The sequence below is a fragment of the Dipodomys spectabilis genome, unplaced genomic scaffold (assembly GCF_019054845.1).
Source record: "Dipodomys spectabilis isolate Male_0828 unplaced genomic scaffold, ASM1905484v1 ptg000018l, whole genome shotgun sequence".
Classification (NCBI taxonomy): domain Eukaryota; kingdom Metazoa; phylum Chordata; class Mammalia; order Rodentia; family Heteromyidae; genus Dipodomys; species Dipodomys spectabilis.
This window is the reverse complement of record NW_024870695.1, coordinates 15472220-15495276: the sequence shown is the minus strand read 5'-3', so window position 1 is coordinate 15495276 and position 23057 is coordinate 15472220. Positions and strand designations below refer to the sequence as shown.

Here is a 23057-nt window from a genome sequence, read left to right as displayed (position 1 = left end):
CTTTTCTATCCCCACTTTCCTAGGTCTCAGTGACTCCAGCCCAGAGCAGGACTGGTCTCTGCCCTTTACATACTCAGTTCCTACTTCCTGCCTTCTCTAGAGTCTCCAAGAAGCCAAACCAATAAAGTCTAAGCTGAGATAAATCATTGTGTCCTTGTGGAAACTAATGTCAGCTGAGCACTAACAGGATACATTTGTGGGTTTCTGCATGCCACTGTGCTTCCCAATAAAAAGGATGCCATTCATTTGTCTATTCTTTCTACAAACACTTAACTAGAAATTTCACATAGGTAAGGAGTATGCTAAACACTGCGTGTAGCAAAGGAGGAGATAAGACACAAGGCTTGCCCCTGAGGAGCTCAAAATTTAGCCACAAGTTGAGTGCCAGTGGCTCATGCCTATAATCCTAGGAGGCTATAATCAGGAGGCTGAGATCTGAGGATTGTGGTTTGAAGCCAGCCTGGTCAAGAAAGTCCATGAGACATTAACCTCTAAGAAACTGCCCCTAAAAAGCTGGAAGTGGAGCCAGGTGCAAGTGGTCATGCTTATAATCCTAGTTACTTAGGAGGCTGAGATTTGAGGATTGTAGTTTAAAGACAGTCCAGGCAGAAAAGTCTGTAAGAACACTTTTTTTTCTTAGTCATGGGGCCTGAACGCTGTCCCTCAGCTCTTCAGCTCAAGGCTAGAGCTCTACTAAAGCCACTGTACCACTTCTGGCTTTTTCTGCTTCTGTGGTACTGAGGAATCGAACCCAGGGCCTCATGCATTCAAGGCAAGCACTCTACCACTGAGCCACCTTCCTAGCCTCAAGAGAACACTCTTATCTCCAATAAAATACTCAGAAAAAGCCAGGAGTGGTGATGTGGCTCAAAGTGGTAGAGTGCTAGCCTTGAGCAAAAGTAGCTCAGGGACAGCACCCAGGCCCAGAGTTCAAGACCCAGGAGCAGTTAAAAAAAAAAAAAAAAGCTGTAAGTGGCACTGTGTGTAACTCAAGTGGTAGAATGCAAGCCTTGTAGCTCTGAGTTAGAGCCCTAGGACCAACACACACACACACACACACACACACACACACACACACACACACACACACACACACACACACACACACACACACACACACACACACACACACACACACACACACACACACACACACACACACACAGAAACTAGCCACAGGCATAGGTCTTAAATGTTAAATGTTTGTTTTTTCTGTTGCCAGTCCTGGGGCTTGAACTCAGGGCCTGGGAACTGTCCCTGAACTTCTTTTGCTCAAGAGTAGATTCTACCACTTGACCCATAGAGTCATATCTGGCCTTTTGTGTTTATGTTTATGTGGTACTGAGGAATCAAACCCAGGGCTTCATGCATGCTAGGCAAGCACTCTACCACTAAGCCACATTCCCAGTCCTTTTTCTTTTTTTTTGATTGGTGGTGGGGCCTGAATTCTGGGCTAGGGCGCTGTCCCTCAGCTCTTCAGCTCAAAGATAGCGATCTACCACTCGAGCCACAGTGTCACTTCTGGCTTGTTCACCTTATGTGGTGCTAAGGAATTGAACATAGGGCCTCATGCATGCAAGGCAAGCACTTAACCACTGAGCCACCTTCCCAGCCCTCCTTTGTTTTTTTGTTTTTTTGGGTCCGGTCATGGGGCCTGAACTCTGGGCCTGGGCACAGTCCCTCAGCTCTTCAGCTCAAGGCTAGTGCTCTGCCACTTGAGCCAGAGCACCACTTCTGGCTTTTTTCATTTTGCTTATGTGGTGCTGAGGAATCGAACCCAGGGCCTCAGGCATGCAAGGCAAGCACTCTGCCACTGAGCCACCTTCCTAGCCCCTTTGTTTTTCTTTTGAGAAGGTGTTTTACCCTATGGTCTGGGCTGCCCAATAACTCCAGGCTCAAGTGATCCTCCTCCCAAAGCCTCTGGAGTAGCTGGGATCCCACCCCACAAGCCTTAGTTTTTCAACATATCAACACAGTTTTTTTTTTTGCACTGGTACTGGGACTTGAACTCAGGGCCTGGGTGCTTTTCCCTTAGCTTTTATCACTCAATGGTGTGCTCTACCACTTGAGTTACTTCTTCGCTTCTACCTTTTTGATAGTTAATTGGGAGATAAGAGTTTCACAGACTTTCCTGCCTGAGCTGGCTTTGAACCGTGATCCTCCGATCTCAGCCTCCTAAGTAACTAGGGTTACAGGCGTGAGTCAGGAGCAATTGCCTATACAAACATATTAATAATCACAGAACACTCAATTATGTGAAGAAGATTATGAAATTATGAGAGAGGATGGAGTTGCCTTTTCTAGATGAAGTATAGTAAGAAAATGGCAATTAAGGGGCTGGGAAGGTAGTTCAATGGTAAGAGTGTTTGCCTCACATGCATGAAGCCCTGGGTTCGCTTCCTCAGCACCACATAAACAGAAAAAGCCAGAAGTGGTGCTCTGTGTGGCTCAAGTGGTAGAGCTCTAGCCTGAGGTGAAGAGCTGAGGGGACAGTGCCCAGGCCCAGAGTTCAGGCCCCATGACCGACAAGAAAAAGAAAAGAAAATGGCAATTAAGGTGAGATTTGAGGGACAAAATAGTCCTTCAAGAAGAGGAAGGATTAATACTTGGCCAGTATTCCTATTACACAGCAAAAAGAGCAACAGAGAGGACAGCACAGGTGCTGGGAAGGTGGGCAGGGGCTGGGAAGGTGGGCAGGGGCTGGGAAGGTGGGCAGGGGCTGGGAAGGTGGGCAGGGGCTGGGAAGGTGGGCAGGGGCTGGGAAGGTGGGCAGGGGCTGGGAAGGTGGGCAGGGGCTGGGCCTTAAAGGCCTCATTAAATTTTCACTGTATTCTCAGTGTAAGCTTAAAGTTCTAGAAAGATTTTTAAGCAGAGATTGTCAGAGAATGTATGTGCATTCCAGAACCATGGCTTTGAAGACCTATTGAGATGGATGGGGATGGAGTGAAAGACTGTTTCCCAGAGAGATGAGGTGATGGGAATGGGGATAAGGAAGTGGACAAACTGTCCTGAATTCACCTTTGTCACAACTTTCCCCACTGCAGTCAGCTGCCACTTCCCAATGCCCTCCACTTGCAAATGGCAGGCTTCTCTCCTTTCGCTTTTTGGCTTTGCGTTTTTTCTTTCTTTCTTCCTTTCTTTCCGTTTCTTTTTTTGTCGGTTGTGGGACCTGAACTCTGGGCCTGAGCACTGTCCCTCTGCTCTTCAGCTCAAGGCTAGCACTCTACCACTTGAGCCACAGCGCCACTTCCGGCTTTTTCTGCTTATGTGGTGCTGAGGAATCGAACCCAGGGCCTCATGCATGCAAGGCAAGCGCTCTGCCACTGAGCCACCTTCCCAGCCCATGGCTTTGGGTTTTCTGCCTGGAATGTACTCCTTTCCTCTTAGTCACATTTTATTCTTCTATTTTTTATTTTATTTTTTGGGTCCGTTCATGGGGCCTGAACTCTGGGCCTGGGCTGTCCCTCAGCTCTTCAGCTCAAGGCTGGCGCTCTACCCTTAGTCACATTTTAGCAGCCTAGAGCTAATCACAGCAAATCCCAGTTGCTCCACAGGTCTCTCAGGCAAGTTATTTTTTTTTTTTTTGGTCCAGCTGTGGGGCCTGAACTCTGGGCCTGGGTGCTGTCCCTCAGCTCTTCAGCTCAAGTAGCGCTCTACCACTTGAGCCACAGCGCCACTTCCGGCTTTTTTTCTTTTTGCTTATGTGGTGCTGAGGAATCGAACCCAGGGCCTCAGGCATGCAAGGCAAGCACTCTACCACTGAGCCACCTTCCCAGCCCTCAGGCAAGTTATTTTTGTGTGTGTGCAGTCCTAGGCTTGAACTCAGGAGTGCTATCTCTGAGCCTTTTTTTTTTTTTAAATCGGTTGTGGGGCTTGAACTCTGGGCCTGGGCACTGTCCCTGAGCTCTTCAACTCAAGGTGAGCACTCTATCACTTGAGCCACAGCATCACGTCCAGTTTTCTTCGGTTTATTGGAAATAAGTTTCACGGACTTTCCTGCTTAGACTGGCTTTGAACCGAGATCCTCAGATCTCAGCCTCCTGAGTAGCTAGGATTACAGGCATGAGCTACTGGCACCTGTCCCCTGAGCTTTTCTGTTAGGGTAGCTTTTTTTTTTTTGTCGGTCATGGGGCTTGAACTCTGGGCCTGGGCGCTGTCCCTGTGCTCTTCAGCTCAAGGCAAGTACTCTACCTCTTGAGTCACAGAGCCACTTCCGGTTTTCGAGTGGTTTATTGGAGATAAGAGTCTCACGGACTTTCCTGCCCAGGCTGGCTTTGAATTGTGATTCTCAGATCTCAGCCTCCTGAGTAGCTAGGATTATAGGCGTGAGCCACCAGTGACCGGCCTAGGGTAGCTTTTTTGCTAGGTAGGCTAGTGCTCTACCACGGAGCCAAAGCTCCACTTCTGGCCTGGGTAGTTAATTGGGAGATAAGAGTCTCAGGATTTCCTGCCAGGGCTGGGTTTGAACTGTGATCCTTAGATCTCAGTCTCCTGAGAAGGTAGGATTTCAGGTGTAAACTATTGGCACTTGGCTTATCACCAGCATTATGAAGCAAAAACAATACCAGCAACAAAGCACCTCCCTCATGGGGTAGAAGATAATATTAAGGTAATGTCTTGCGCAGAGTAAAAGTAGTCAATAAAAATCAATTGTGGTTATGATGTTTTTGACAACTAAGCCTATTTCCCCATCTGAAAAAACAAAGGCATTACTTTAGAATCGGCATGGTGAATTGGATAGACCAGCAATCTAAATGAGTAAAGTAAGGCACAGTAGACCATTAGAAGAGGGGCATGTTTTTTGGTGGTGCTGGAGATGGAACCCAGAGCCTTGAACATATTAGGCAAATGCTTTATCACTGAGCCATATTTCTAGCTTCAAAATCTTATCAGAATTAAGTTCTGGAAACCTGCAAAATTTATTTCAAGGAGAACAAGGGGTAATGGAGAGTGATAAAAGGGTGAGGGGGTGGGGATACACTATATGCATGTATGGAATTGTCCTAAGAAAGCACCCCTTATTCAATTAATGCATTAATGCATGTTAATAAGAATAAAGATTAAAGCAAGGTTGCAAATATGGCTGTTGAATGCCTTTTGAGTGTATCCTTAGAAGACGATGTGTGAATGTACATTTGGATTAGCTCCTGAGTGAGAGGATGAGTACGCAAACATTAAGTGTAAAAGTGTGTCCTGGAGGAAAGGAGGAAGTAGGGACTAGATGGTGTCCGTACCTCAGGGACCAAAGTTTTTAGAAGTGTCTGTACCTCAGGAACCAAAGTTTTTAGAAGTGATGTAGTGCTGGGCGCTGGTGGCTCACACCTGAATCCTAGCTACTCTGAGATCTGAAGACTGAAGTTCAAAGCCAGCCCAGGCAGGAATCTCTGTGACACTTTTATCTCCACTTAACCACTAGAACACTAGAAGTGGCTCAAAGTGGTAGAGCACTAACCTTGAGCAAAAGAGCTCAGGGATAGTGCCCAGGCCCTCAGTTCAAGCCCCTTGACTGACCAAAAAAAAAGATGCAGTAAGAATGTAAGCATATAGACCAGATATAGTGGCTCAAGCCTCAAGCCTATAGTCCTGGCTATTCAGGATGCTGAGGTAGGAGGACCATTTGAGCCCAGGAGTATGAGAGAAGCCTGGGCAACATATACAGATCCCACCTCAAAAAAAATAATGAAGATATGAAGTCAGTGTTTTACTTATTTATTTGCCAGTTCTGGGGCTTGAACTCAGGGCCTGGGCTGTCCAGAGCCTCTCTGTGCTCAAGGCTAGAGCTCTACTAGTTGAGCCACCGTACCACTTCCAGTCTTTTGAATAGTTTATTGTAGGTAAGAGTCCCACAGACTTTCCTGCATAGGCTGGTCTTGAACTGTGATCTGCAGATTTTAGCCTCCTGAGGATTACAGGTATGAGCCACCAGTGCCTGGCATCAGCATTTTAAATAAAAGGTAAAAGCTGGGTGCTGGGGCTGGGAAGGTAGCTCAGTGGTAGAGTGCTTGCTTTGCATGCATGAGGCCCTGGATTCGATTCTTCAGCACCACATAAGCAGAAAAAGCCAGAAGTGGCTCTGTGGCTCAAGTGGTAGAGCACTAGCCTTGAGCTGAAAGCTGAAGGACAGCGCCCAGGCCCAGAGTTCAAGCCCCACGATTGTCAAAAAAAAAAAAAAAAGCTGGGTTCTGGTGGCTCACACTTGTAATTCTAGCTATTCAGGAGGCTGAGATCTGAGGATCATAGTTCAAAGCCAACCTGGGCAGGAAAGTCCATGAGACTCTTACCTCCAATTAACCACCAAAAAAAAGAGAGAGAAAGAGAGAGGGAGAGGGAGAGGGAGAGAGAGAGAGCGAGGGAGAGAGAGAGAGAGAAGTGGTGCTGTGGCTCAAAGTTGTAGAGTGCTAGCCTTGAGCAAGAGTTCAGGGACAGTGCCCAAACACTGAGTTCAAGCCCCACAACTCACACAAAAAATAAAAATTATAGATGGTTGTTTTGGACTACTCCTATGCCAGGCCCTCAACAGATCAAGATAAAAAATTAAAATAGAATCACTCATATAAAAGTTTCATATCCTCAAGCTGAAACTAATGTTCTAGCTTCCTTCCTGAGATATCAATACTAGAGAATTAACAGTCAAAATTCCCAAACAGGTTAGTTTCAACTGACCTAATAATCAGGTTTTTCCCTCCTTTCCTCCCTTCCTTCCTTGTTTCCTTCCCCCCTCCTCTTCCTTCTCCTTTTTTTTTTTTGTCGGTCGTGGGGCTTGAACTCTGGGCCTGGGCGCTGTCCCTCAGCTCTTCATCTCAAGGCGAGCGCTCTACCACTTGAGCTACAGCGCCACTTCCGGTTTTTTTTCTGGTGGTTTATTGAAGATAGGAGTCTCACAATCTCTCCTGCCTGGGCTGGCTTTGAACCGCGATTCTCAGATCTCAGCCTCCTGAGTAGCTAGGATTACAGGCGTGAGCCACCAGCGCCCAGCTTCCTTCTCCTTCTTTTTTGCCAGTCCTGGAGCTTGAACTCAGGGCCTGGGCACTGTACCTGAGCTTCTTTTGCTCAAGGCTAGCACTCTAGCCCTTGAGCCACTGTTCCACTTTTGACATTTTCTGCTGATGTGGTACCGAGGAATCAAACCCAGGCTTTCATGCATGCTAGGGAAGCACTCTACCACTAAGCCACATTCCCAGCCCCATCTCTTCCTTCTTTTTTGAGAAAAGGTTTTGCTATATAGCCCAGGCTGATCTTGAACTCATTTTGTAACACTGGCAGCAGGCTGATCTCAACTTTTTTTTTTTGGTCATGGTGCTTGAACCTGGGGTCTGGGTGCTGTCCTGAATTCTTTCATTCAAGGGTATGGCTCTACCTCTTTGAGCCACAGTGCCACTTCCGGTTTTCTGGTGGTTAATTGAGATAAGAATCTCACAGACTTTCTTGCCCCGGCTAACTTGAACCACAATCCTCAGATCTTAGCTTCCTGAGTAGCTAGGATTACAGATGTGAGCCACCAGCACTAGGCTCAATCTTTTGATCCTCAGGCCTTAGTCTCACTAGGGAGGCTAGGATTACAAGCATGAACCACCATGCTGAGTCCCCTTTGAGACAGGATCTTATAATATATCCAGGATCTTAACTATATAATTCAGGCTGGCCTTAAACTTGTAACTCTCTTATCTTACTCTCCAGATTCTAGCCCTACACCGCCAGGTCATAGACTTATTTTTTATTTTTAAGTTTTTATTTTATTTTTTTTTGGGTCCAGTTGTGGGGCCTGCACTCTGAGCCTAGGCGTTGTCCCTCAGCTCTTCAGCTCAAGGCTAGCACTCTACCACTTGAGCCACAGCGCCACTTTCAGCTTTATTTTTTCTTTTTGCTTATGTGGTGCTGAGGAATCGAACCCAGGGCCTCATGCATGCAAGGCAAGCGCTCTACCACTGAGCCACCTTCCCACCCAAGGTCATAGATTTAATAAAAATAAATTTTAATAATGGAACAAAATACATCTAAAATCAAAGCTTCTAAAAGAACCACTTGTTTTTGCCCTTCTTGTATCTCTTCTGAAACTTGATGTTGGCATATATCTCCTTACATTTGAGTTGGATGTCTGAAGACATTCTTGCTGAGTTTTGTCCATTGAGTTATGATTATAAACTTTCATGAAGGCCTTTATCTCTGGCCTCTTGGTTATCTTCTTCTTGCCCATGTGGCTGTCACTCTGTGGGGACAGAGGTTAAGTGATGGTGCCACCATCAATGTTCTTCATGATAATGGCTTTCAATCCAGAGTAGCGTCTGGCCAGGACCAGCATTACTTTCCCAGATTTCATTAAAATGTCCATTTTCACAGCACCTAGCAAGCTTACAACAGGTAAGCACCCAAGCACTAAGTTCAAGCACCACAAACATCCCTCCTACCCCCCCCCCCCCCCCCCCCGGAAAAAAAAGCATGAGCCACCAACATTCTATTCCCTTAATAATTCCCAAACCTGTCCCACTGGAACCATTGCCACTACCTTAGTTCTGCCACTTACCATTCCTAATTTTAATTCCTACAACTGACTTAAGTCCAAGTTGCCACTAAGAGTACTTTTATAAAATTGGGCACTAGCCGGGTGTGGGTGGCTCAAGCCCGTAATCCTAGCTATTCAGGAGGCTGAGATCTGAGGATTGCAGTTCAAAGCCAATCCGGGCAGAAAGGCCATGAGAGTCTTATCTCCAATTAACCACCAGAAAACCAGAAGTGGCACTGTGGTTCAGGTGGTGGTGCACTAGCCTTGAGGTGAAGAGACAAAGGACTCAGGTCCAGAGTTCAAGCCCCATGACTGACAACAACAACAACAAAAAACCAAAAACTGAGCACTGTGGCCTCAATGCCTATAATCCTAGCTTAGCTGAAATCTGAGGATTGTCGTTCAAAGCCAGCCCAGGCAGGAACGTCCCTGAGACTCTTATCCATAATTAACCATTAAAAAGTGGAAAGCATAGCTTTCTGGCTCAAGTGGTAGAGCTCTAGCCTTGAGCAAAAGAGCTCAGAGACTTCATCCAGTCCCTAAGTTCAATCTCCAGGACCACACACACACTACACACTACACACACACACACACACACACACACACACACACACACACACACACACGAAGAACTTTCTAAACACAGAGATGGAAGATTACACCATATAAGCACCATATTTTTGCGTCGTGCAGCTAAAAGCTTTTCTCCCAACACTCATGTTCACGTGTAGTGAACTGAGTGCAACTGTGGATATTGGAACACAAGTGGTAACAGAATCTGCCTGCAATGACTGACTGACTGTCTATAGTAGAATTGAGATCTGGAGAATTTCCTGGATCCAGGCAACCATCTACACCATAGCTCAGTTCTCTCTTTAAAAAACAAACACTTTAAGTAGCTATATATTCAACAAGGCAGTTTATGGTTTGTTTGTTTTTTGGGTCCGGTCGTGGGGCCTGAACTCTGGGCCTGGGCACTGTCCCTCAGCTCTTCAGCTCAAGGCTAGCACTCTACTACTTGAGCCACAGCGCCACTTCCGGCTTTTTTCTTTCTGCTATGTGGTGCTGGGGAATCGAACCCAGGGCCTCAGGCATGCAAGGCAAGCGCTCTACCACTGAGCCACCTTCCCGGCCCGACAAGGCAGTTTATGAATACAATGGCCTTGATCAATGTCACCTGCTCAACCTTCTCACTCTTCCCTCCCCACCGACCCCTCTAAGTCGGCTCTTAACTGCCGGCCCTCACACGTTGAAATCTCTGCTTGTGACTCCAACTTTACTCCCTTAGAACCTTCAATGGCCAGCACAGCAGACGGGCTGGGAGACCCGAACCCGAGGCGTCGACGGTGGCGGGACGCAGGTCCCCGCGCCGGTCACCCCCACGTCCCGCGCCTTCCTTGTCGGGAGCGACAAGGCGGGGCGGCGACGCCCCCGAGGCGAGACGCGGCGCCCAGCCGCGGGAGAGACTCTGTACTCCGCGGAAGGAAGTGGGCGCGCGATTTCCGGCGCGCGCGGATGACGCAGGCCGGACTTCCGCATTGGAGCTGGCGACTGAGACCCGAACGCCCAGCTCAGGGGTCCAGGCAGCCGTGCGGCCCACGGGCCCGAGGCGGGGATGCACCGCCGCGGGGTGGGAGCCGGCGCCATCGCCAAGAAGAAGCTCGCCGAGGTGAGGGGGGAGAGTGGCCGTGCTCACCCGCGAGGCTCTTGAGTTCTGTTCCCTTCGGTTGCCTCCTGATCGATTCCTGGGCTTCTCGTGTGCGGAAGTCCGGGCACTCGCGGAGAAATCAGCTCCCTGCTTCGGGGTGTCAGGTTCCGCAGGCCCACCAGCCCCACTGCTCTTTTTTTTTTTTTTCCCCAAACTTTACCGGAGGTGGAAGGCATGGATTCTACCTTCCTCCATCTGCCCTTCCTAAAAGAGCTTTTAGAGAGACCCTCCCATTCGCAACGCAGCTGAGGATCCCATCGCCCACTCTCTCAACTCATGCCCATCTTTTTGTCTGACAGGCCAAGTATAAGGAACGAGGGACTGTCCTGGCTGAGGACCAGTTGGCCCAGGTAAGTGATGGCAGAGCTCCAGGCAGGAAGATCGACAGAACAGGACTGGACAGCAAGTCTTAGATGTACGCTAGATTATTTAGCTCGGGCTAAAGTAAGGTGGCTGACAAGTCTGGATTTCTGGGCTGCTGTGCCCTTTTTTTTTTTTTTGGTCCGGTCGTGAGGCCTGAACTCTAGGGCCTGGGCGCTGTCCCTCAGCTCTTCAGCTCAAGGCCAGTGCTCTACCACTTGAGCCACAGCGCCACTTCCAGTTTTTTTTTTTCTTTTTTGCTTATGTGGTGCTGAGGAATCGAACCCAGGGCCTCATGCATGCAAGGCAAGCGCTCTACCACTGAGCCACCTTCCCAGCCCCTGCTGTGCCCTTTTTAGACAACCTGCTAATAGTAGTAGCTAACGTTTTTGATCCATGCTATGCTTCTAAGTTCTAGGCACTTGTCTATTTTCTTTCTTCCTGGAGCATGCTAAGTGAGCACTGTTAACATTGATCTGCATTCCTAGCCCTTGTCCACTTTCCCTTTGTTTCTTGCTTTTCTCCTGTCTTTCCTCCCTCCTTCCTTAGTCTATGTTAACAACGTTGGATATGAATTTATGATCTTTCTCAACTCCAGTACTGGCACAAAACAAACATCTTGATTTTAGAACAAAGTCATATAGAAAGCTGTTAAGCCAAGTGGCTCCTGCCTGTTGAGAGGCAGAGATCTGAGGATTGAGTTTCCAAGCCAGCCCAAGCAGAAAAACCTGCAAATATCCAACCAAAGTCTGTGATACTCTTATTAACCAGAAAAAAAAAAAAACAAAACACAAGTGCTACAGTGCCAGCCTTGAGCAAAAAAAAAACTAAGCCAGAGCAAGTAACCCTGTGTTCAAGCTCCATTAATGGCACAAAAATAAAAGCTATTTTAGAGTTGAGGGGTATCTCATTTTTGCTGACAGTAAAACTGTGCAAGAGAAGCAGAGGTAAAAATAGATGAGACAAGCTATGAACAGTGGCTCACACATAATCCTAGCTCAGGTCGCTGAGATTAAGGGGACTAGGGTTCTAGGCTAGCTTATGTAGAAAAGTTAGTGAGACTACATTTCAGCTAATAGCTGGGTATTTTGGCATGTGCCTATCATTTTAGGTAGGCACTGTGGTATATGCCTGGCATTTCAGTTATGGTGGGAGGTATGAATAGACAGATCATTGTCTGGGCTGGCTCAAGCAAAAGGCAAGACCCTATGTCAAAAGTAATCAGGGAGCCAGGTACCGATGACTTACACCTGTAATCCTAGCTACTCAGGAGGCCGAGTTCTGAGGATTGTGGTTCGAAGCTGGCCCAGGCAGAAAAGTTCCATGACACTGTTATCTTTAATAACCACTCAAAAACTGGAAGTGGTACTGTAGCTCAAGTGGTAGAGTGCTAGCCTTGAGCTAGCTTGAGCCCCATAGACAGTGCCCAGGCCCTGAGTTTAAGCCCCACAGCCAACAACAACAACAAAATCAGGGTGCTGGGCTCTGGTGGCTCATGCCTGTAATCTGAAGAGTGCAGTTCAAAGCTAGCCCAGGCAGAAAAGTCCATGAAACTTTTTCTCCAATTAATCACTAAAATGACAAATGGGAGGCATGGCTCAAGTGGTAGAGTGCTGTGAGTGAAAAAACAGCTTAAAATCCTGGTACCAGTACTAACACACACACACCCCTCTACACCTACCTGAGCAAGAAGAAAAGAATGGCTCAAGCAGTAGAGTGCTCATCTAGCAAGTATGAAATCCTGAGTTCAAATCCCAGTATTACCAAAAATAGAGGGGAAGTGGATAATAAGCAGCATAATGGTAGACCCGAAGGAGTTAGCTTATATTAGACCTACCTCTGCCACTTTATTTTTTTATTTTTATTTTTTTGGGGTCCGGTCGTGGGGATTGAACTCTGGGCCTGGGCACTGTTCCTCAGCTCTTCAGCTCAAGGCTAGTGCTCTACCACTTGAGCCACAACGCCACTTCCAGCTTTTTTCTTTTTTGCTTATGTGGTGCTGAGGAATCGAACCCAGGGCCTCATGCATGCAAGGCAAGTGCTCTACCACTGAGCCACCTTCCCAGCCCCTCTGCCACTTTATTAAGGACCTACTTTTGGTATCTGATTATTATCTGGGCTGCCTCTAATCTTTCCCTTGTCCATTCAACAGATGTCAAAGCAGTTGGACATGTTCAAGACCAACCTGGAGGAATTTGCCAGCAAGCACAAGCAAGAGATCCGGAAGAATCCTGAGTTTCGGGTGCAGTTCCAGGACATGTGTGCAACCATTGGAGTGGATCCTCTGGCCTGTAAGGAATTATCTGTAGGAGTCAAGTATCCCCACAGGGCTCTTAAGGGACAGAAATTCACTTGTTCTCGCTACTATTGAGACATCTTCTAGCAGAGCTGCAGGGAGATCTCTGGATGTTGTCTTTCAAAAATGTCTAGCAAGATGACTATTGCCCAAGCTGACTTGAGAACATGACCCTCCTTTGAATAATCTCTGGTAGTGGACTTCTAAAATATTTTCCCTCTTTACAAAGAAGGGAAAGGGCACATGTGGGATGTGGCTCAAGTGGTACTTGCTTAGCAATTGTGAGGTCCTGAGTTCAAACCTCAGTTACTTAAAAAGAAAAAAGGTCTGGGGTATGGCTCAAGTGAGGCTCTGGGTTCAATTCCTAGCATTAAAAGAAGAAAAAAATTAACAAAAGTAGTATGAGGTCATTCATTTAGTAAAACTATATGAAAGAAGTGTAAGTCTCTTGATCCTGTCTCATAATTGTCGAGATCAGTACTACTTGCAATTTCAGATACAGAAGGTCTCTAACTTATGATGGCTTGATTTTTGATAAGCTGCAGAAACAATAGACACATTAGATTTTGATCTTTTACCAGTTTAGTGATTGTGATCAGTTACTTTCTTTTGATATTGGGCAGCAGCATCTGGACCATAAATAACGGAAACTTTACTTTCCACTTTTTTTGGGTGTTGGTCCTGGGACTTGAACTCAGGTTCTGAGTATTGTCCCTGAGTTTCTTTTTCTCAGAGATGTTGCTCTACTACTTGAGCCATAGTGCCACTACTGGCTTTTTCTGAACTGGATGCTAGTAACTCACACCTGTAATCCTAGCTACTTAGGAGGCTGAGATCTGAGAATCATGGTTTGAAGTCATCTGGGACGGGAAAGTCTATGAGACTATTATCTCCAATTAATCAGTAAAAAAGCCAGAAGTGGAGCAGTAGTTCAAGTGGTAGAGTACTTGGCTCAGGGACAGTGCTTAGGCCCTGAGTTCAAGCCCTAAGACTGGCATGCACCCCCCCCCCTCCACACACACACACAAGAGCTTCATAAACTTTTCTGTCTGGGCTGGCTTTGAATCACAATCCTCAGATCTCAGCCTTCTGAGTAATTAGGATTTATAGGCATGAGCCACCAGTGCCTGGTTTGCACTGTTTTATTAACCTATGATGTTGAATAAGTTAATGCTTCCCCCTACATCCCCTCCCCACACACTGCGGATTGATCCCTGGGTCTAGACATACAGGACACTTGGGCTGTGACACCTGGGCTATACCCTTTTGTTTGCATTTGTAGGATTACAGACATGCAATAGTATGCGTGACTAAATGCGTTTTGTTTTTTATGCTGGTACTGAGACTTGAACTCAAGTTCTCACCCTCTTGCTCAGTTTGCTTACTAATAGCTGGCACTCTACCACTGGAACCATGCTTCCAGTTCTGCATTTTTCTAGTTAATTAGAAATGGAATCTCACAGACTTCTGCCTAGGCTGGCTTTGAGCTGTGATCCTTCAGATCACAGCTAGAATTACAAGAGTGAACCACTGGTGTCTGGCTTTTTTTTTGTTGTTGTTGTTAGTCATGGGGCTTGAACTCTGGGCCTGGGCGCTGTCCCTGAGCTCTTCAGCTCAAGGAGAGTGCTCTCCCACTTGAGCCCAGTGCCACTTCCTGTTTTCTGGTGGTTAATTGGAGATAAGAGTCTCACGGACTTTCCTGCCTGGGCTGGCTTTCAACTGCCATCCTCAGATCTCAGCCTCCTGAGTAGCTAGGATTACAGGCATGAGCCACCAGTGCCTGGCTGGTGTCTGGCTTTTAAGTGCATTTCTGATGTAAGTTTACAGGGGGTTTATTGGGATGCAATCTCATTGTAAGTTTTGCAGCATCTGACATATTATTATTATTGTTATTATAATTGTATTGGTTCTGGGGCTGGAACTCAGGGCCTGGGTATGGTCTCTGAGACTCTTTTTCTCAAGGCTAGCACTCTACCACTTGAGCCACAGCACCACTTCCAGCTTTTTTTGAGTAGTTTATTGGAAATAAGAGTCTCACAGATCTTCCTGCTTGGGCTGGCTTTGAAATGTGATCCTCAGATCTCAGCCTCCTGAGTAGCTAGCATATGCCACAGGAGCCCAGCTTAACATTTGACATGTTTCTAGACAGTTTTTTCATACTTTCATACTGTTTTCATATGTTTGGAATCGTTCTATAATTACCATATAACCTAACCTGCAATTTACACTTAATACTGTTTTTGAATTACAAGTCAGCATTTTTTTTTTTTTTTTTTTTTTGGGTCCGGTCGTGGGGCCTGATCTCTGGGCCTGGGTGCTGTCCCTCAGCTCTTCAGCTCAAGGCTAGCGCTCTACCACTTGAGCCACAGCGCCACTTCTGGCTTTTTTCTTTTTGCTTATGTGGTGCTGAGGAATCCAACCCAGGGCCTCATGCATGCAAGGCAAGCGCTCTACCACTGAGCTACCTTCCCAGCCCCCAAGTCAGCATTTTTTTTTTTTTTTCTCTTAGCTTTATCTTTTCCATAGCTCCTACAAGGGTGAGAATGTGGCTTACTGGTAGAGTGCTTGTCTAGCATGCATGAAGCCCTAGCTTTGATTCCTCAGTACTACATAAACAGAAAAAGCTGGAAATTTGCACTGTGCTTCAAGTGGTAGAGAGCTAGTCTTGAGCAAAAGAAGCTCAGGGACAGTGCCTAGGACCTGAGTTCAAGTCCCTGGACTGGCCAACAAAACAAAACATAGCTCCTATTATATTTTATTGTATGCTTTGAGAAAGGAAACAGTTATAGTAGCCTCTTGCTGAAATAAATGACTCCCTGATATGCAGAAGTCAGATTTAAAATGCAATGGGACATGACAAATTACACAGGATTCTAGACTCTCACAGTGAGATCAAATGAGGATAGTCTTAGGAGAAAATCACCAAGTTGTAATACCCAGGCACCTCTTTATATGTATATAAAATATACATACTGAAATGAACTCCAAAAATATGGAAACAAAGGACCTTTTTCCTAATTTTTTCTTTTTCTGATGACTGTATTCTTTGCCCCTTATATGGCGTATTCACGTGCACTTCTCAGGGAAGGTGGGGGGAGGGCACAGAATTGAGAAAATGGATGAAAAATTACAGCAGCAGAGCTCACTGGCTGCACTGGACATTGATGAAAGTGAGCTACACAACTGGGTAGAGAAGGGGAGTGGGGAATGGAGAGAATGAGGGAACAGATGATACTATGCAAAAAGAAGGAAATGTACTTACTACCTGACGTATGCAAAGGTAACCCTGTTGTATATCACCTCTAAAACAACAATAAAAAAAAAGAGCTCTTGCCTTAGCCTTTTTTTCTCTTTCTTTGTCCTCCTATCCTTCTTTCCTTCCCTTCCTTCTCACCTTCCCTCCCTCCCTCCCTCCCTCCCTCCCTCCCTCCCTCCCTCCCTCCCTTCCTACCTTCCTTCGTTTCCTGTCTCCTTTCTCCTCTCTCCTGTGTAGCTGAGGCTGGCCTCCAACACACAAGATCCCTCTGCCTTTATAGTCTTTCAGTTACAGGATTACAGGTATGGTGCACACCAAGCTCTCAAAGGATCTTGAGTAGCAAGCAGAGCAAGATGTAGGACTAGACAATAGTACTTGCTAGGATAGATGTTTTAATTCAACATGGAGTAAACAGAAAGGACAAAAAATCATCAGTAACCTAGCTTCTGGTTTTCTCTTTGTAGCTGGAAAAGGATTTTGGTCTGAGATGCTGGGTGTTGGGGACTTCTATTATGAACTTGGTGTCCAGATTATCGAAGTATGCCTGGCTCTGAAACACCGGAATGGAGGTGAGGGTGGCTGGGTCCTCAAGTCTGGGCTCTGGGCTTTTCTGAGGCCCAGGAGGGGGGGTGGGGGGATAGTGAAATATTTTCTTTTCACCATCCTGAAGTCTTCAGGACTTCAGTGTGTTGAAATACAGGTTTCATGCTGTTGAATTCATGGCCACAGATAAATAGAATTATGTAGTTATCTCTAAAGACCTTTGACTGTACTACAAGTTAAAAGACAACTCCAAACAAGTTACAGATCATTGGCTTGTAAGTAGACACTAGTCTTGAGCAAGAAAAAAAAAAAATATATGGATATGAATATATGCAGTAGACCCCCTTGGTGGCATGTTATAAAGACTGCGAAGGAAAACTGCCATTTCTCAGGATGCATAGAGTTCAGTGCTGTACTGAGAATGCTTGAATCGTTGTGTTTATAAAGCCACCAGTTTCTGCTAAAGACATGGCACCTTTAAATCTAAAATTTGATCACTTAAGCACATGGTGTACCATTTTTGACTTGGGAAGACCCTACCCTACTTGTTTGTTGGGCACTATTTGCTTTTATTTTTAGTTTTATTATTTTAATTTTGGGAGGTTGGGGGCACAATATGGTCTTTCTTGAACTTACCCACCAGACTAGAAATAATGTCTCTACCAAATCAAATGTGGTAACTATAATTTCTGCATTGCAATTACAATCCAGTGTTTTAAAAATTGACAACCTTGCTCGGGAATCAATAGCTTTTTTGAAGCCACAGTAACACAAGTATGGTTAAGACTCAAATGCAGAAATTTGGCTGGTTGGAAAGCTGATAAAAATTCCAACATGCAGCCGGGCGCTGGTGGCTCACGCCTGTAATCCTAGCTACTCAGGAGGCTGAGATCTGAGGATCGCGGTTCAAAGCCAGCCCGGGCAGTGGAAACCGTGAGACTCCTATCTCCAATAAACTACCAGAAAACCGGAAGTGGCGCTGTAGCTCAAGTGGTAGAGCGCTCGCCTTGAGCTGAAGAGCTGAGGGACAGCGCCCAGGCCCAGAGTTCAAGCCCCCACGGCCGACCAAAAAAAAAAAAAAAATTCCAACATGCTCAAGGGGAACTACAGAAAGGCAAAATTGTGATTTTTCACGGAGATAGAGTTTACTGGAATCCCACCTCTGGACAGCTGTTAAGAGTATTTAAGGTCCTGAGGTAACAAGGAATCCAGGCATGAAGGGGTGGGGGAACAGCTGGCCCACAGGCCATGTAAGGGACTCAAAATCATTTGGTACATGATGAGGCAGACATGTAGTTCTTGTTGGCTGCCAGAAGCCTGTCTGCCTGTATTGATAATTTTGTATGGCTCATAATGATGGTATAAAGCCCTTGGCTATGAAAAGCTCCCAAACCCTGCTAGACAGTCTTCTGTTGTCCTTTCTTCTCAATCAGAGATTTGTGAATGTGGGGGATGACATCACCACCAGCAGTTGTAGCCTTGATGACAGTCCGATTCTTCATCTCCACAAATAGCAAGTTGCAAGGGATGAGGGGTAATATGCTTTACCTTTAAATCTTTCCGTGCTTTTCCTGCCAGTTCAGGCACCTCTGTGGTGAAAGTACTCTGGGATGGCAGGTGATAGCAGCAGTCATGCACACACACCCACATTGGTTGTCCTAGATTTCAGTTGTGGATGAATATGTCCAACTGGGAACTGCAAGTTAAGTAGCTGAGAGTGGGAAATGGCCTTTATTTTGGCCTTCCCAGAGTCCTTCCCAGCTTTACTTCCATTTGGAATTCTACTGAAGTTCACACAAGAAAGGCAGAGAAAAAGCTGGTCTGCCACACAGCAGGGTCTCACCACCTGTTCCCATCATGATTTAAACAAACTGACAAAGATCTAACAGAGCTTCATGTGCAATAAGCTGTGTAACATGGGCCTGGGAACTGAAAATTTTGTTTTGAAAAAAATTTTTTGGACCATGGTGGGGTTTGAACTCAGGACCTCACACTTGGTAGGTGTAGCCACTCTTACCACTTGAATCATATCCTAATTTCTTTTTATTTTTAAAAGTTAGTATTATTGTATCTGCATTTGGCCAAACCACAGGTAATAAATCTGGAATGATTTCCTGTATAGCTTTTCAAAGAAACTGCTACCTTTGATTTTAGATTTTACTATCTCCTATTGAAGTTCTGATGAGGCCTCAGACCCCATCTCTGGCCAGTTATTTTATGTAAATAATTAATTTTAGTTTTATTGAGTCAGGGTCTTACTATGTAGCCCAGGCTGGCCTCAAAATCATCGTCTTCCCTCAGCTTCCCCAGTTCCTGGATTACAGGTGTGTGCCATCATACCCAGCTAGCCAGTTACTTTAGAAGAAAGGGAAAGAAATTTACTAGAATGCTATTTTTATTACTTGTAAAAACTACTGGAAAGAAATAACTGGGCATTTATTTAAATTAGTGGCAGTCATAAAGGTAATCTTCATTTGCTTTCTGTTCCCTCTACAACAGGTCTGATAACTCTGGAGGAATTACATCAACAGGTGTTGAAAGGAAGAGGCAAATTCGCCCAGGATGTTAGCCAGTAGGTCTTGTTTTCCAACCCTTTTGAGTATAGAAAGAGGGGGGTGTTGTTGTGGTGGTGATGGTGTTGGTGTTGGTGGTGTGTGTGTGTGCGCACACGTGCGGTCCTCCGTCCCAGGCTTGAACTCAGGACCTGGACGCTGATCCAGAGCTCTTTTGCTCAAGGCTAGTGCTCTACCATTTTGCAAGGCAAGCACTCTACCACTGAGCCACCTTCCCAGCCCAGTAAATTTTTTTTTTTTTTTTTGTCGTCATGGGGCTTGAACTCTGGGCTTGGGCGCTGTCCTTGCTCTCTTCAGCTCAAGGCGAGCACTCTACCGCTTGAGCCACAGTGCCACTTTGCTCTACCATTTTGAACCACAGCACTACTTCTGGGTTTTAGATTTTTCTGCACAGGCTGGTGTTGAACCACTATCCTCAGATCTCAGCCTCCTGGGTAGCTAGGATTATAGGCATGAACCAGCAACACCCTGCTGAAACATCTCTTTTAATGAGATTGTCATATTGCTCAGCACTGGGTCTTTAGCCAGAGAACTTTCTGGAGCCATTAAGGAGATCATGGGGAGTACCCAGTTTGTGCCATGTGATATTGATGGCCACCACCTTCATGACATCATAGATGACGTTAATAGTGATGTGACATTAATAGTGATGCAGTGGAATGCCCTGTTAGTATAAGAGAAGCTATTTCAATAAAAGATGATCTGACAAAAAAAAAAAAAAGGCTGAAAGTATGGCTGAAGTGGTAAAACGTGTCTAACAAGCATAAAGTCCTGAGTTCAGACTCCAGTATTACCAAAACAATGTCTTTAACCATAAAGTTGGCAGTCCTGGCTTGAATTTCCAAGCAGTCAGGTATATTAACCCCTTCAGAAATGGATGAACGTTCTTTAGTCTGCTACAGTTCACAATGCTCTGCTCACTCACCTGGTGGGCTATAGTAGGTTTATTTTTGACCTGTTTGGAGTTGGAATCACTGACTGCTGAGTAGGATAGCCCAACTCCTCTACCATGCATGGTCTTTTTTTTTTTCTTTGGTGCCTGTATTGGGGTTTGAACTCAGGGCCTGGGCTGAGCTTCTTTTAGCTCAAGCTAGCACTCTACCACTTGAGCCACAGCACCGCTTCTGGCTTTTTCTGTTTATGTAGTGTTGAGGAATCAAACCCAGGGCTTCATGCATGTTAGGCAAGCACTGTACAACAAAGCCATATTCCCAGCCCTGAGGACTTATTCTTGCTTGGCTTTTTCACTTAAGGCTGGTGCCTTTACCACTTGAGCCAAACGTCCACTTCCAGCTTTTTGGTGGATAATTGGGCTTTCTGCCCAGGCTGGCTTTGAGCCAAGATCCTTAAATCTCAACCTGAGTAGCTAGGATTACAGGCATGAAACACTGGTGCCCAGCTTTAACTTGCTGTTTTACTAATATAGGTGAGTGTGTGCAGCCTTTATCTTGTGTCAAGTATCCTTCCTAGGCAGAGCTGAAACTGGGTTGTCAAGTCTGGCCAAGGGTCTTTTTTTTTTTTTGGTAGGTTGTGGGGCTTGAACTCACGGCCTGAGCACCGACCTTGAGCTCTTTTTGCTCAAGGTTATTGTTCTACCACTTTGAGCTACAGTGCCATTTCCAGATAAGAATCTCATGGACTTTGCTGTCTGGGCTGGCTTTGAACTGAGATTCTCAGATCCCAGCCTCCTAAGTAGCCAGGATTATAGGTGTGAGCCACTGGTGTCTGGCCTGCCAACCAACCATCTTCAAACTGTTCTTTCTTACCTCAGGGACGATCTCATCAGGGCCATCAAGAAACTAAAGGCACTGGGCACTGGCTTCGGCATCATCCCTGTGGGCGGCACTTATCTCATTCAGTCTGTTCCAGCTGAGCTTAATATGGATCACACTGTGGTGCTGCAGCTGGCAGAGGTACTGGTGTGCTTGCTTCCAGACAGTGCAGGGGGCATCCTGGGGTGGGAGTCAGGAGCAATCTGGCCTCCTCCTTGTCACTCAGATCTTTTGCAGAGATTGTTTTATAGATGAACTACTCAGGCGTGTGCTCATTAGGCAGTCATTTATTGAGCAGCTGCAGTGCCAAGCACTGGGCTGGGCTGTGGAGCAGAGAGGGGTGGGATATACTCCTTGCTCTCGAGGAGCACAGTCTTAGGGAGACAGCCATTCTTAAGTTACACTGTGAATTCTAAATTTTGCCTCTCATCTCCACATGCCTCAGCATGCCTGCAGCTTCCTCCAAAAGCCCATTATGTATTTGTAAAAGATGTTCTGTTTTCTTAACTCTGTAATATAAAATGCAACTAAAAGGGGAGGGGGCTTTTATATTGGTGGACGGTTAGGGTAAGGCAGTGTCAGGGGTAAATAGTTTAGATTAATAGTTTATCTCCATTCTTTATGAATTGATCATTCCCAGTCTTACACACATTGGTGTGAAGTCCAGCCTAACACCTTGGAACCTACTTAAGACAACCCACCAAACTCTATTCTCCCTGAAAGTTACTTGTCTCTTAATGCTGGGCTCTAGGGAACATGCACTCTTAACTCAGTCCCCATTCTCCTTTAGAAAAATGGGTACGTGACGGTCAGTGAAATCCAAGCCAGTCTTAAATGGGAGACCGAACGAGCGCGGCAAGTGCTGGTATGTGACTGAAAGGTCCAGAACACATGGGCCCTGGTTGGGAGGTGTGCTGCACATGGGCAGGCATTTTAGTCTTGCTCTGCTGTTTCCACACTTGGAGTAAGGCTGGCATTTTTCATGGCACTGAGAAGGTAGACTACTTGAGGGTCCTCTGACCCTGGAACTGATAGTCAGGGGCTTAATACAATTTGTATTGAAAGCAGCATTACAGAGTGAGGGGAATTAATAACTGCTTGTGGTGATTACACATTTATAACAATACATTAAATATACTGCATAATATGTGTGAGTGATGGAAGACTGATGTGGAAAGGGAGCAGTATGAGAATGTAGCTGCTCTGGCTTCAGTTACTGTTTTCCGTATCCAGGCAATTTGGCATCTGTAAAATGGGAGGACATAAATATCACTCAACAGTATTGGGCAGAAACAGCTTGTCCTGTGTATTTCCAGCCTAGGAGCCGTGAGTCCATTCTAGTATAAATAAGGTCCTTCCCATCTGTTCCCAGCAAGTTAACTCACAGCCAGCCAGAACACTACTCTCCCTTCTGATGGAGGGAGATGCAATTTCCTCAAGTTGTGGCCCTGCGTTTCCACTACCTCCATTTTGCCTTGGCTTTCTCTCTCCTGCCTAGACGGAAGGTTAAATGGCTTCGGTTTTTTCCACGCTACAGGCCAAGGACAGAGGCCAACAGATTATTCCAGTATGGTTGCAAATGCATGAAGGCACATGTAGGTTGTTTGAAAACCTCACTGAAGCCAAAATATGTTTGGGGATATAGCTTCTTTCTCAGATTTCTCTTCTTCCTCCCCATTCAGGAACACCTGCTGAAGGAAGGGCTGGCCTGGCTGGATTTGCAAGCCCCTGGGGAGGCCCACTACTGGCTGCCAGCTCTCTTCACAGACCTCTATTCCCAGGAGATTACTGCAGAGGAGGCCAGAGAAGCCCTCCCTTGATGGAGTGTGGAGGGACACACAGCAGCAGCTAGAAGAGGGAGGAAAATCATGGTGAATAAACCTGGACAATTTTGTTTATAAAAGAAAAAAGTTCCAAGTTTTTCTTTCTTCCCCCAGTATTTTATTTTTTTAAAGTGCCTTCACATTGCATTGTTTTTTTTTTTTTTGGAGGAAGCCTCATTTATCCAGTAGGCTAACCTGAGTAACACAGGTAACAGCAAGCACATCT

At 46.0% G+C, this 23057-nt stretch overlaps 1 protein-coding gene across 2 annotated transcripts; it reads left to right on the top strand.

The window, feature by feature from the left end:
* The first annotated feature begins 9994 nt into the window (after positions 1-9994).
* On the top strand, positions 9995-22928 carry Snf8 (SNF8 subunit of ESCRT-II). Of its 2 annotated transcripts, XM_042671111.1 has the most exons (8): positions 9995-10169; positions 10508-10558; positions 12721-12859; positions 16585-16689; positions 19163-19235; positions 21008-21149; positions 21799-21873; positions 22691-22928. In XM_042671111.1, exons 1-8 carry the CDS (start codon positions 10116-10118, stop codon positions 22826-22828), a joined length of 777 nt encoding a protein of 258 aa, XP_042527045.1. In that variant the 5' UTR covers positions 9995-10115; the 3' UTR covers positions 22829-22928. The 2 variants fall into 2 exon arrangements, with proteins under 2 accessions (XP_042527045.1, XP_042527051.1); XM_042671117.1 differs by lacking the exons at positions 9995-10169; positions 10508-10558; positions 12721-12859; positions 16585-16689 and adding an exon at positions 18117-18197.
* The last annotated feature ends 129 nt before the right edge of the window (positions 22929-23057 follow it).

Coding starts and splice junctions, on each gene's coding strand:
- Snf8 (XM_042671111.1), top strand. CDS start 10,116: ATGCACCGCCGCGGGGTGGGAGCCGGCGCCATCGCCAAGAAGAAGCTC. Junction 16,690..19,162: donor TCTGAAACACCGGAATGGAG/GTGAGGGTGGCT, acceptor CCTCTACAACAG/GTCTGATAACTCTGGAGGAA. Junction 19,236..21,007: donor TTCGCCCAGGATGTTAGCCA/GTAGGTCTTGTT, acceptor TTCTTACCTCAG/GGACGATCTCATCAGGGCCA.